Source organism: Scylla paramamosain, chromosome 1, assembly GCF_035594125.1.
Source record: "Scylla paramamosain isolate STU-SP2022 chromosome 1, ASM3559412v1, whole genome shotgun sequence".
In the NCBI taxonomy this organism is placed as follows: domain Eukaryota; kingdom Metazoa; phylum Arthropoda; class Malacostraca; order Decapoda; family Portunidae; genus Scylla; species Scylla paramamosain.
In genome coordinates this window covers 13,422,501-13,437,500 of record NC_087151.1, presented here as the reverse complement: position 1 = coordinate 13,437,500, position 15,000 = coordinate 13,422,501, and the positions used below count along the sequence as shown (strand labels likewise).

Sequence of the window (15,000 nt, the reverse complement as noted above, 5' to 3'; positions counted from 1 at the left end):
GTCTGCTGTATGTTTCGTCCTTCTACTTCCGTGACGTTTCTTCTCGTTGGTATCGTCTGGTCTATCTCAAGGAGTCCATCAGAATCTATTTTATCGAGTCCATTTACTATTCGGAAAATTCAATAAGATCCCCCTCTAATCCTTCGTGTATGGAGAGAGAACATGTCTAATCGCCTTAATCTCTACTCGTGTGATAAACAACACAACGTCGGAATTTATGTCGTCCTCACTTTAATACTCCTTCCACCACGTTTTTGGTTCTTTGTGTAATTTGGCTTCTAGAATTTTACCGCATATTCTTCTTCGTGTGGCTTCACTAATGCTATGTATTATACTACAGTTTTTTTATTACTGCTGGGAATTTGTGGATCAGTATTTCTTGAGAGAGAGAGAGAGAGAGAGAGAGAGAGAGAGAGAGAGAGAGAGAGAGAGAGAGAGAGAGAGAGAGAGCGGAGAGGAGGAAGTGTTGTTCATGTTGTTGTGCTGCCTGTACATATCTGTTTCACAGGAGCACATCGTTCACGGGTCGCCCTGGAAACACCTCGCTTATTTACGCGCCGGTCAGCATTTTTTTTTTTTTTTTTTTTTTTTTTTATGTAGGAAGGATACTGGCCAAGGGCAACAAAAATCTAATAAAAAAAAATGCCCACTGAAATGCCAGTCCCTTAAAAGGGTCAAAGCAGTGGTCAAAAATTGGTGGATAAGTGTCTTGAAACCTCCCTCTTGAAGGAATTCAAGTCATAGGAAGGTGGAAATACAGAAGCAGGCAAGGAGTTCCAGAGTTTACCAGAGAAAGGGATGAATGATTGAGAATACTGGTTAACTCTTGCGTTAGAGAGGTGGACAGAATAGGAGTGAGAGAAAGAAGAAAGTCTTGTGCAGCGAGGCCGCAGGAGGAGGGGAGGCATGCAGTTAGCAAGATCAGAAGAGCAGTTGGCATGAAAATAGCGGTAGAAGACAGCTAGATATGCAACATTGCGGCGGTGAGAGAGGGGCTGAAGACAGTCAGTTACAGGAGAGGAGTTGATGAGACGAAAAGCTTTTGATTCCACCCTGTCTAGAACAGCAGTATGAGTGGAACCCCCCAGACATGTGAAGCATACTCCATACATGGACGGATAAGGCCCTTGTACAGAGTTAGCAGCTGGGGGGGTGAGAAAAACTGGCGGAGACGTCTCAGAACACCTAACTTCATAGAAGCTGTTTTAGCTAGAGATGAGATGTGAAGTTTCCAGTTCAGATTATAAGTAAAGGACAGACCGAGGATGTTCAGTGTAGAAGAGGGGGACAGTTGAGTGTCATTGAAGAAGAGGGGATAGTTGTCTGGAAGATTGTGTCGAGTTGATAGATGGAGGAATTGAGTTTTTGAGGCATTGAACAATACCAAGTTTGCTCTGCCCCAATCAGAAATTTTAGAAAGATCAGAAGTCAGGCGTTCTGTGGCTTCCCTGCGTGATATGTTTACCTCCTGAAGGGTTGGACGTCTATGAAAATACGTGGAAAAGTGCAGGGTGGTATCATCAGCATAGGAGTGGATAGGACAAGAAGGACAATGAAGTATTGTGTTGCTCTGAACAACTTTTTCATGAAAATTTCGGAGCGTCCGTCTTGAGTTAATTTTCTCGGTGTCTTAACATTCTGTGTTGCCTAACCTGCAAGAGTTTAGGTTTGTGCAAACGCACTCATAAACTATATTACGAATTTTCCCAATGCTTTAAGAAATTTTTCTTTCCGTATGAGCAATGCTGAATTCAGACATTTCTATTTCCTGAGTTTGATTCTTTATTAAAGTTTTATTATGAGGAGGATGAACAATGAAATCTATTTTTTTTTTTCCACGGAAATTGAAAGAAAATTCTCCAACATGTGATCAGGAATGAAAATAAATGTACAAATAAGTGTATGCATAACAAGCGAGGAGCGCTGCATGAAAAAATAAAGAAAGAAAAAAAGAAAACCGAGGCAGAGCTGCAATGAAATGCATGATATAAAGATAAAATGTTGGAAGCAAATAGTGCTCGACTAACCACCATCACTGTATGCTGACAATGTCACACACACACACACACACACACACACACACACACACACTAGGAAAAACAACATCACTGATACCAATAATAATAATAATGATAATAATAATAATAATAATAATAATAATAATAATAATAATAATAATAATAATAATAATAATAATAATAATAACAATAGTAGTAGTAGTAGTAGTAGTAGTAATAGTAGTAGTAATAGTAGTAGTAGTAGTAGTAGTAGTAGTACAACAATAACAATACCAACACCACCACCACCACCACCACCCACACCAGTACAACCAGCATAAATTGTTATCACTTCGTGTGAAGGAACTCCCAGTGTCTTGCATCTTTGCACCCTCATTACGTGCAAGCAAGAAATGCCAATCTAATATTAACTACACTGAATTGCAGCCCTGTGACATATCTGGCATTCAGGTGGATGTGCTTCACCGTCGATATTAATGGCTGCTCCAGAAGTTTGTCTTGGTGTGCTTCCACTGGCATGCTGATTGTTCCTCCGTCTTGGAATATTGAAGGAACGAAAGATTTCTTGTTGAGGAATGTTCGCATTTACTTATTTTATTTTACTTGTTTATATATTTACTTATCATTTCACTTATTTGTTTATCTATTTATCTATCTAATTTTATTCATATATTTACTTATTTTAATTTTTTTAGATTGATTTTCTTTGTTCATATATTTTGACGATACAGTATCTTAATAGTGAACGATATGAGTTTCTCTCTTTATTTTGCAAGAGAAGAACAAGAAAAAAATAGCATTGTGGCACATAGAGATGCACCCTTTCGATTTCAGGGTTTAATCTCACACCATCTGCTGATCAGCCAACTTAAAAAATTTGAGGCACAAAGAAAAAATACCTATCGTTTCTGAACCACGTGTCACTCTGGCGGCGGTTCAGTTAACGTGACACTAACATCGCAACTGACACGTACTCGTATACTGGCAGGTCAGTGAAGTGGCAACTTTACATTTTAATCAGCAAATTAAAGATGAAATGCGATGCATCACCAGGCACTACAACGCAAAACAAAAGAGACTCAACCCACCATGTTACGTTAAAAGCAACTCGCTTCATGACGGCTCTTTCCCTCCTTAGCTACGAACACCACGAAATGTCCTGCCCTCCCAACAAACAACTCGCCCATTCTACACACACCTTGCCTACTCCAAAGACAAGCCGCTTACTTCAGCAACGACCACCACACCTTTTCAACGACCCTAAAATGCATATGCATATTTCAGTCCACATTTGCACTCGCTTTGCTCTCCTGACATTGCACAACATTCCCGAAATCTCGCTTTCTCTGTCATTAGGAGGCGCTTCTAAGTCTGCGGTTATTTACACAAAGGGGAAAAGTGTCCTCTCTCTCTCTCTCTCTCTCTCTCTCTCTCTCTCTCTCTCTCTCTCTCTCTCTCTCTCTCTCTCTCTCTCTCTCTCTCTCTCTCTCTCACACACACACACACACACACACACACACACACACACTCACACACACATACACACAGAACTCTGGCACAGACAATGGCACACAGCAGCATTAACAAGCATCGGACATTTCTAAGTCTCCATTGGGGGTTACCATTGTGTGTTCCTCCGAGCCTCTCACGCCCGGCGGACGCGCGGAGCACAATGCAGGCAGCGGGAGGCAGACGAGCAGGTGGACAGATAGACAGACAGAGGCGGAGATGAACTAAGACACAACACACTACAAAGAAATAAAAGCAGAAACGGACGGCGTGGTACATAAACACAAACACACACACACACACACACACATACATGTGAACCAACTTTGGCCCACATTCTGAAACACCTTGCTCTCTCATCGCGACCCTTCTCAAAGGCCAAAGAGATGATTAGCCGGGTTCTCAAGAGTGTTTCCCCTGATAATAGTGTATAAATCTCCTCAATCTGTCACTACAACCATAGAAACACTCTTGAAACCCGTGTAACTTTGACTAGAACCTTTTGAAAGTAGTGGAGTAGCGCAGAAGCGTTTCAGAATACGGTCCTTAGTTACGTGACGCATGTAGGAGGGGCACGTCAGCTCGTCTTACACGTTTCGTTCTGTTTTCTTCTCCCTTGTCGCTGCTCAGTATTCTTGCAAGTCCCCGCCAGTCGCCTGTTACTTGAGCACTGATGAGGACCGTCACTACGTCCATCAGCTAGTCAGCCAGACAGCCAATCAGTCAGCAATTTAGTCTGTAACGCACGCTTTCTCTCTCTCTCTCTCTCTCTCTCTCTCTCTCTCTCTCTCTCTCTCTCTCTCTCTCTCTCTCTCTCTCTCTGCTTTTATCTTCCAGACCTCTTTCGCTCTCACTGCTACTGTTCAACACTATTCAGTTTTGTCTGCTTGCCTGTATTGCCTATTATCTTCGTATTTGTGTATTCATTTCATCATCAAAATTTACATAAAGGTGCAGAAAAACGAAACAAAGCAAAACAAAATAAATGAGTAAATAAATAGATAAATGAATAAATAAATAATTGAAAACCTAAACAAATGAATATATGAACAAATATCATGGATTTTTTTTAATAGTAATAGCTAAAAAAAATTCAAAGTTACGTAAAAGTAAAAAATAAATGTGTGTTAAGACCAGGAACCGCCGAACAATTCTAATTCCTCATTCGACTGCCGTGCGTCTGTCTGCCTACACACCTCTGGCAGATGCACACTACACCAGCCCATCTCGCCTTATAGTGGGTCGTCCTATTTACTAATAAACCACACTCAGCTCCGCCGCCTCCTCCTCCTCCTCCTCCTCCTCCTCATTTCCAGCTGACTTGTCCTGCATGTATGTCTCGCGTCGTTTGGCAAGGTTTAACAACTCAATTCTTTAAGATGACGACAGGGGAGATCACTGTTCAAATTTGCACAGGAGGGAGGGACTGGACACGACTGTACTACACACAACACACACACACAATTTTTTTTTCTTTTTTTTTTTTTTGTCTCCTTTTCATTATTTTTTTCTTTCCATACGTGGACGATTTAATAGTCACTTCGATGTTATGTTTAAGATAACTTGGATAACTTGTCTCCGCCGCGATACGTGAAGGTAAACAAAGCCACCACACCGGGGAATGATGGGAGTAAAGGCGAGGCGAGGCGCGGCATGCAGCACACGACTAAAAATGGGAGGGGATTAAAAAAAAAACGTGGCAAGCGGAGGGATGGAGGCTTTCCCTTTCACAATGATTAAATTTTCAACACATCTCGCCACTTAGACTTTCTCTCATACTCAAAAAGCCCATTACTTTGGTTAGTCTCTCTCTCTCTCTCTCTCTCTCTCTCTCTCTCTCTCTCTCTCTCTCTCTCTCTCTCTCTCTCTCTCTCTCTCTCTCTCTCTCCATCTCGTATCTGAAGTTCCCGTGCATTCTACCCTTCAATCTCCTTCCTCTCCTGCCTTTTACAGCCGTTTCTTTTTCCCTTCCTTCTCCTTTCTCTCTCTCTCTCTCTCTCTCTCTCTCTCTCTCTCTCTCTCTCTCTCTCTCTCTCTCTCTCTCTCTCTCACTTCTCTTCCCTTCTCCCTTCCCTTTTCTTGCCGTCTCCTTCTACTCTTCCACGTCATCGTTTTCTCCTCCAGATGTTTTATAGCTTTTGTGATGGCTTTCTCTCTCTCTCTCTCTCTCTCTCTCTCTCTCTCTCTCTCTCTCTCTCTCTCTCTCTCTCTCTCTCTCTCTCTCTCTGACGATTGCTTCAGATTCCTATTTTCTGTGTTCATCTCTTTTCTTATTTCTTCGGCTATTTCGTGGAGTGATCGGTTTCTTTCATGATAAATTTGCTCCTGCGATTCTCCCTCTTCCTCCTTTTCTTCCTTTTTTTTATTTTCTTTCTCCCTGTCAGGTTACTGATGGCACTGCTCGTTCTCTTTCTAATCCCCTCCTCATTCATATCCTCATCCTTCCTCTTTTTCCTTTCCATATGTCTTATCCTTCTAGTCATCTCATCTCTCTTCTCCCATTTTTTTTTTTCTCGAAATTCTATTTTTACTTGTACAAACGCGCTGACGCAGCTTACACACACGGACGTCCGCCCACACCTACCCACACCCACCCACACACACACACACACACAAACACACACGCACACGCACACACACACACTAAATCTTGTTAAAAAAATTCTGCGAGGAAATAAAAAGGTTGCATTAATTTTTAAGAGCTTCTTACACCACCTACTCCTAATTAATTGATCGCATCATATCCGGTGTTACTTTCCTCCTCACTAACTTGGTCTGATCAGTAAAATTTTCGAAATCAGGATATCTCGAGGTAAGGAATTCTATTATGAATCAGAAATGTAACAAGCGAAACCAAGACACTCCTTAAGCACAGAAAACTTTCAGTTCCTCGATTATTTAAGAAAGGAAGGTGGTTTTTAAGATCCTATTCAGAGCTTCATATACGGGAGATGTAATGATAACGGAACCCTTTTGTACTTAAGAACCAAAAACAAGAGATAAACACGGATTCATCGACTATGGAATAACGCCAATGTAAGAAAACTATAATAGATTTCTCTCTCTCTCTCTCTCTCTCTCTCTCTCTCTCTCTCTCTCTCTCTCCTCTCTCTCTCTCTCTCTCTCTCTCTCTCCTTCCTATCTTTCCTTCTTTCTTTCGTTCTTCTCGTCCTTATTCTCGAGATCTATCCCCTCGTCTTTTTCTCCCTCCTCTCCCCTCCATCCCCATGCTCGGCGCGTGATGGCTCCTCGGGCCCCACACTGAACGCCCGGAGCCGAGATTTACAACAGCCGAATATTCCCAGGGCGAGAATATGAAATTCTTCCTCGTGTTTTAAAGGCGTTTGATATTCAGAACTTCCAGGCACGCTATGTGATAGTGGAGGTGGTGGTTGTTTGGTGGCGGTGGTTGTGGAGGTGGTGGTGAGGGTGGTGAGTAAGTAGATTTGCTGATAGTGGTACTGGGAATCCTTGTTGGGATGGTTTGGTTGAGTTTTGACTTCAACTGTACCCAAGTGTCTTCTCTCTCCCTTATTTCAAAACCAGGAGTTACTCGATTCTTCCATTTCTCACTCTTCGTCTTCTCACAACCGCTGCTGCTCACCACTCCGATCCTTCCTATGCTCTGTATATATATATATATATATATATATATATATATATATATATATATATATATATATATTTATATATATATATATATATATATATATATATATATATATATTATATATATATATATATAAGGTCGTCCTCCAGCGATGGTGACGCCTCCTTCCATTTTTCCCCATATTTCCAAACCAGGCGTGACTCGACCTGAATTCCTCCATTTGTTAGCTTTCTTCATATGCCGGAACCCTTGCTGGCCACCATCCCCATCCTCCCCTTCTCGTGTGATGCCCTAAGGCTTCCCTCCCACGATACTCACGCGTCTTTCCACTTTCCACATACAGTATACATCAAAAGTTCAGAACCCTTGCTGATCACCATCCCTCCCCTTCCCATGCTCTGCTCTAAGAATGTCCTCCCTAGGTGGTGACTCCTCTTATTACCAGTTCCTTATTTCCAAACTAGACTTATACGACCTGACTCTTCTATTTCTCATCCCTCGTCTTGTCAGAATCTTTACTGCTCACCCTTCTTTTCCTTCTGATATCATACCCGAAGGTCGGCCTCCCCCAATGGTGACGTGGTGGTCAACGACAACTCTGCTGGACAACGTGAGCGAGGAGCAACGAGGCGACTTCACCGTCAACAACCCTCACCCTGCCGCAACTCACCCGCGCAGACCTCAAGCGTGTCCTCACCTGCCAGGCCGCAAACTCCAACCTGTCGGCCCCCCTCAGCTGTCACCCTCACCATCGACATGACCTGTGAGTGTGTGTGTGTGTGTGTGTGTGTGTGTGTGTGTGTGTGTGTGTGTGTTGAGAGAGAGAGAGAGAGAGAGAGAGAGAGAGAGAGAGAGAGAGGAGAGAGAGAGAGAGAGAGAGAAGAGAGAGAGAGAGAAGAGAGAGAGGGAGGAGGAGAGAGAGAGAGAGATGAGTGTGAGTGAGTGAGTGATGTGTGTGTGTGTGTGTGTGTGTGTGTGTGTGTGTGTGTGTGTGTGTGTGTGTGTGTGTGTGTGTGTGTGTGTGTGTGTGTGTGTTTGCGCATTGCCAGCTACCTGTCAATATTTTCGCATGGTTACGTGCATACAGGAAAGTCCCTTTTTATTTAATTTTAAGCTGGTGCTGATCTAGAGACGATAAAGGGAAATTGCCGGCTCACACTTGCATTCCCCGGGGAAAAATATAGATACATAAATAGATTTTTATGAAAAATATATACATGAAGTAAATATATAAATGAATAAACATAACCAGTGTGTGTGTGTGTATGTGTGTGTGTGTGAAGGAAGTATTGACACATCGCTGCTGGAATCCAGTAACAGGCCAATATGTGGAGTTTGTGATGCCAATCCATGTCCGCTGAATTATCTCACTTACTGCATTGTTAAGCTGTTCATTATCCCTTCTGATACCCAATATTTAAACGTTTCATTAATTTCCTTATAGTCTACATGCTGCTCTTCGTCCTCCACAGTTCCGCCGGTGGTGGTGAAGATCCTTGGCGCCGCAGGGGGAGCTGGTGGAGGGGCGCCACTACAAGGTGGTGTGTGAGGCGTCCGGCAGCCGTCCCAAGGCTGAGATTACCTGGTGGAAGGACGGCATGCTCATGACGGACGCCACCACGCAGGTAAGCGAGTCCCACTCACTAACCAGCGCACCTGTTGCGTCAAACCATGTATAGTAACACCGTGTAACTGCAATACTGTGTGTGGCTGTCATAGTGACATCCCATGCCATCAAGAAAAGCGCGGTTGCTCCTCCACATCATGTGAATGTGAAAATCATTCACACATTCTCATTCACCTCGCGTCTCACGTGTTCCATTTCGTATTTCCCTCAGCATCACGTTCACGCGGGATGCTTTATTAAGCTTGTACATCTTTCTCCTTCCCGTGGACAGCCGCACACCCACGTATTTAAATGAACAGAGTATTGTCCTAAAATAATGCCACCATAAAAAAAATGCTTCTCATATCATATTACACAGAGGTGCTGTTGAAAAAAAAAATATATATATATACATATATATATATATATATATATATATATATATATAATATATATATATATATATATATATATATATATATATATATATATGAAAGCAACAATTACAAAGCCCTCATGTTCTCACCTCTCAAATGCCTTCAAAAACATTCCAGAGGCATAGTTGTGTTATAATAACGTCTGCGCCGCGCAAGGACGATGTAGTGGACATCATGATATGAAGGGTTCTTTACAAGAACTGAAGCTCACATGTATTACTCGTTGCACACTCTTATTTACAACAAAACCTACATACATCCAAAACCTGCAACACTCATCACCGTGACCGGAGCCACACACCACACATCGACACGAGCTGCACAACACCCGACGCTCCATAATCTGGTATTTTCCAGCAACCCTTTATTTCCACGCGATTACATCAGTATTCAGGAAATGTCTGAGGGTAACTATTTCACGACCATTTCTTCACTGCATCTTTTCGTATTTACCGGCAGGGAGCCGCGTTGATTGCCGCCCATTACGGGGGTTTCGGGTGCCAGGCGCTCATTACACTAGAATGGGTATTCATTAAAAGGAAACAAGTGCTCATTACAGCTTAGGACGAGAGGTGTTCGTGTAGGTGGCACTCAAGCAGCTCATTAGTACATGTTTCCATATGTAAGTGTTCGCCGGTGTTAAAAAAATGCTAATGCTCCTTGATTGCTGACTGTTCCGGGGTGCGTCCATTCAGTACATTCGATTCAGGAACAAATACAATGTTTGAACTTGAACAATTATGATTTTTTTTCAAAAATTCAAAGTCAGAGTAGACCCATAAATGTCTGCAAACATTTAATATTTTATTTATCGCATAAAAATGGCATATAAGTGACTGGATTTGTAAAATCTTAGATATTCATAGATTTCAAATTTACTATTTTCAGAAATAGTAGAAAAAGGTGAAATGATTACCAGAGAATGTTAAAACTCACTATGGTAAATATGGTAGTAAAATTCAATGACGAGAAAAAAAAAACAGTAATGATACACTATATACAATTTTCTGAAGTAATTTCTGGTCCCTTTAAACAAATACACACAAACATACACACACACACACACACACACACACACACACACACATGAGAGCTAGGATTGCTGGCCTTCCGCTCCTACTAAGAAGCACAACTTCTCACCTAGCGTCCCTCATCTGTTCACTGCAAGATGTACAGCAACGGCAGGAAACAAATCCCACAGCTGGTCTCTGAGCGACCTGGGATTGGAATCTACGTCTCCTCAGTTGTGAGCTGAGCGCGTTGATGCCTCCACCACCAGGCCAATAATGATGATGATAATAATAATAATAATAATAATAATAATAATAAGAAGAAGAAGAAGAAGAAGAAGAAGAAGAAGAAGAAGAAGAAGAAGAAGCAACAAAGAAAGAATTTTATTATGATATATTATTATTATTATTATTATTATTATTATTATTATTATTATTATTATTATTATTATCATTATTGTTATTATTACCATTATTATCATTAACCACCGTCATATCCCCTTCATAATTGACCTAATCTGCTGCAGGGCACCTCACGCTCAGGATCTAAAGATGCTGCTCACCCTGAGGAAAATTGACCAACAAACCGTGGCTTGTACTGCACTGCTTTGATGCACGCACGGCACAAGCCCTGCGCAGCACTCACTGTTCAGGAAAGGCCAACATGCACCACAAGCTGTTGTGTCGATTGTGCATTTATCTGACCAATTAACGGGACCATCTTCTGTACTGAAAGACGAATATTTTAGAAAGTTATCGAAGTGCTGGGAGAAATGCTGCGCCAAGGAACACGCTGGACTGTCTCACACAAGCGCGGGTGATAATGTTTATATATCATTTGCCGCAGCTCAACTCTCATACAAGGTATTCCATTTTTGCCTGACACCTTCAGAATTTTAGTGATCGTAAAGCTCCTACGTTCGTCGGAAATTTACGAAATTTACAAAACAAATAACGAGGAAATTATGTGGAGTGTAGACGAGAGAACCGTTGCCACTTTAAATATCGTTATGTGCAGCAGTTATTTAATCATTATTTAAATTATAGCATGGTTTGAAAAAGATCTCCTGCTGTAATGAGATAATGGATGAAACTCGACTCGACATGAGCGCAACTCAGCAACAGAGATGGATGCGCTAAGGAAAGTTTTGGTGGCACGGCCCGATGGTTTTCCTGGCTTGGAGTTATTTCTCTAAGGGTATTTCTCTAAGGGTGCACGCTCCCTTCGAGAAATACTTTGAGTGTCGCTAACATTCTGTACTTCACCAAACACATCACTGCCCTTCACCAAACACTTCATTCCACAGCCGCACACAGCGGGCACTGACTTCTACAGGCTGATCTGCGGAGACTAGTGAGGGATATAGTGGCGGTGTTCGCTTCGCGATTCCTCGTGGCGGTGTCAAACTTGCATTCCTCCGAGACGGTGTTACAGTAATACCCCGCACGCCGCTAACATTCTGTACATCACCAAACACTTCACTCCACAGCCGCACACAGCGGGCACTGACTTCTACAAGCTGGTCTGCCGCGCCTACTGAGGGGTCTTCGCTTGCCTCTCGCTGCTGGTGTGCAGGCCTCTCCCCAAGCACACGGATCTGCGGTTCCGTTTGGCGTGCATCAGCCTGCGCCGGGCTGACCTGGTCCTTCTCCTCACAGTCCGTCGCCTCCCCAAACACGGGTGGTACACAGCCGCTCGAAACTACCAACTCTTCTTGGCGTCGGCCGGCAACGTTCCCTTCGCTGTTCTTCTAGCGGCTTAGACTCTGAACGCTCCCCGAACGCCGTATTCCACAGTCGCACGTAACGGTCGCCTACTACCCGTGGACTGGTCTGCGGGCTCATCTCGCCGGTCTGGATTTCCTGCACGACGCCATCAGTCAACGTTCCCACGCTGTTTGCTTCGTATTTTTCTGAGATATCGTCAGCCTTGGCCTCAGTCTCGCCTGGTGGGGGCGTGGTCTCCGCCTCCGAACACAGGGCCCCGGGGGGGCTGGCAGGCACCAGCCACTCCCTGGGTCCTGGCAGGGGCAGGGGCGTTGCCTCTGGCGCCGAGCACAGGGCCCCGGGTGGGCTGGCGGGCACCAGCCACTCCCCGGAGTCTGGCATCGGCCCGTACATTTCCTCCACCAGGAGCTTCAGCCTGGCCTGAGAGGGCTCGTACTCTCCCAGAGGGAAGGTGCACTCCGGGACTGGTGGGTTCGATAGCCGCTTGTATCCCACCGGGTAAATGGGCGGGGGTGGAGGGGTGGGCACGGGCGAGGTCTGCGCCACCACCAGGAAGGCTTTCTCCACCTTCCCGCCAACCTTCACCTCGAAGGGCACTTTGAGCAACTTCTCGGCAGTGCTGCACACTAGGTGGCCCACCTCCACCTGGGCCCGCGTTCGGAGGGTGCGCCGCGCGTACAGCCGGATCTCCAGCTTACTGTTGCGGCCCTTCACACGGAAGGTGGGCGCCTTTCCGCTGGCAAACCTCTGGACGAGTGTTATCTTGCCACCCTTGCGAGTGGCGTGCACGCCGTCACGCAGCGGCTCCATGGCCAGAGGCACGTGCAGCATAGGCGTGTGCCACCAGCCCTTGTAGGACACCGTCAGCTTGGTGGGGGTGCGGGCGTCCTCTTTGTTGAGGACAGCCACGCGAAGAATTTCCAGACAAGCCTTCATAATTGTTTTTGAGATGAAAATCAATTCGATCGGAAAATGAAGAAAGTGATACACCGAGTGACGGAGACACTTCACGATGACTGGAAGGTAATCAGGCAAACACCTCAGAGATCAAGAGTAACGCAGCGGCGGTGAGGGAGGACGCAGGATGTTCAAATCTACATCTACGTCTACATCTATCTTCTTAAAAACACTTCCTTGATTCGCTTGCGTCACACTTCATCTACAATCTCATCACTCCATCGTGTTCCGGAGACTTTGATTTATAACATGAAACTGTTTAGTATTGCTCAAGACGCCGCTGCAAATGACAAAGATATGGACAAAGGTATGAATACTTCAGACATGTTTTTTTTTTTTTTCTTGAAGTTATAATGACAATTCCTACTTTTTTCTTTACTAGTATAGACTATAAAAAACCTCGAGTTGATGTAGCGGTGGCAAAGAATAGGTTTATTCTTTATAATAACTCCATGTCACGTACAACGAAGAATTGTATGATCATATTGATAAATGTGGGAATTCCTTGCTGTAATCCATGAGTGAAGGATTCCATCTCAATAACGAGTTCAAGAAACACGTGCAATACGAGGGGGGATGTTCTGACAATGGTGCGTTTGTGGATCACGATTGCCCGAGATGCTCCAAAGCTGAGGCGCAGCAGCTCCACTAGCCTACTACCAGCCGCCGCCATCTCATCCACTACTCACTCCCACTCACAGCGATATTCGTGTTCCTGCACCTTAAAACCTGCGAGTCTCAACAACATTCTTTTTAGTCAGCAAATCTGAAGAGGTTCAATAAACTATACAGTCTCACAATGCAAAACAAACATCAAATTGGGGTTGTGTACGACGGCCTGGCAACCTTCGGTCTCCTGGCCCAGCGGCGTCACCACTCACGGCAGGGTACGACACTCCAAACTTTCACTCCACAACAAAAATTCACGTCCATACACGCTCGTTACCTGCTTAGCGTTACTGTCGGGCCTTTGGGACAGGCTTCTGGTGGGGCTCCGGTAATCCTGTTCAGCTTTGACCACAGAGAAACAAATAAGTGTTCGAGAAAGCACAGAATTCAACACACGCGTGCACCGCACGAAAGAACTGACGCCACTGAGTGAAGTGAGCCGCACCGCTTTGGGTCTTTGTTTCGAAACCGCTCGGTACTTGAACGATACATTAATGCTCAAACAACACTAAAAAAACAAGCAGAACTGTTACAAATGTAAGAAGAAATACGCATCCACTATGCAGGCATAGAACGTTGCCGGAATAAAGAAAGTAAAAATTTGCTGTTTTGATTTTGATTTGTTATTTATTATTTTTTGTTTTATTTATTTATTTATTTATTTATTTATTTATTCTATTTCATTTTATTTTATTTATTTTTTATTTTATTTTGTGTTGTCAGATTTAACTTGTCCTATTCGCACCTGCAACTTTTCACACTTACACTGCGGACACCTATTCCTCCTTAGTACGAAGTACTGGCGTGGCGGTGGACCTGTCAACGCGATCACCCCGCCGACAAGATATCCTGCGTTTGAAACATCGGTCAGCTGGCCGAAGACAATTTCACACCTTCAGTACTTAGCAAAATATAGATGCGCGCTTTGCAGTACTGCTTGAGTGAAAGAAATCGTGTGTGTGTGTGTGTGTGTGTGTGTGTGTGTGTGTGTGTGTGTGTGTGTGTGTGTGTGTCCACTTTTTCTCTTTTACATAAGAAGCTAGATTTACCGATGCCTTAAACGCAAAAAAGTGTGAAAAAGAAAGTCAGTTGCCGCTCGGCAAGACGAAGAGATCCAAAGATATTCAAACTGGTTACGGTAAATTTAGTTCCCAAGGACTCTGCATTCCTCTCTTAAAGGCGTTTGAATTAAAGGACCGTAAAGAAGATAAATATTAATAGAAAATAATGTAAAAGGGGAGGATATTCCAGAGTGGCCATTTAAATGAAAAAGGAATTTCAATACCCTTAAATTCTTACATTAATAAAACAGAGGAAATAAATATATACGCTTCGCAGACGGGTCCACTAGTGTAATGTGTGTGTTGATAGGTGGTGATGGAGGATGATGGCTAAGGGCGAGGAATGGTGGGGATGATGAGGCGAGCCTGAGAAGTGCTTGGTGGTGGTGGGATGA

General features: G+C 43.8%; 1 protein-coding gene and 1 long non-coding RNA gene across 2 annotated transcripts in view; one reads left to right on the top strand and one right to left on the bottom strand.

Annotated features, from left to right (window-relative positions):
• The window catches only part of LOC135100956 (uncharacterized), a 112,300-nt gene extending 98,025 nt beyond the window's left edge, over nucleotides 1-14,275 (bottom strand). Inside the window, exon 1 of the long non-coding RNA XR_010268991.1 lies at nucleotides 13,822-14,275. This is a non-coding gene — a long non-coding RNA (uncharacterized LOC135100956). The remainder of the gene's footprint in view (nucleotides 1-13,821) is intronic.
• LOC135100948 (nephrin-like) overlaps nucleotides 1-15,000 on the top strand; it is a 56,160-nt gene that overhangs the window by 6,197 nt on the left and 34,963 nt on the right. Inside the window, exons 4-5 of the mRNA XM_064004568.1 lie at nucleotides 7,695-7,900; nucleotides 8,610-8,762. Of these exons, the coding sequence (XP_063860638.1) occupies nucleotides 8,736-8,762 (27 nt within the window). The 5' untranslated portion in view covers nucleotides 7,695-7,900; nucleotides 8,610-8,735. The remainder of the gene's footprint in view (nucleotides 1-7,694; nucleotides 7,901-8,609; nucleotides 8,763-15,000) is intronic.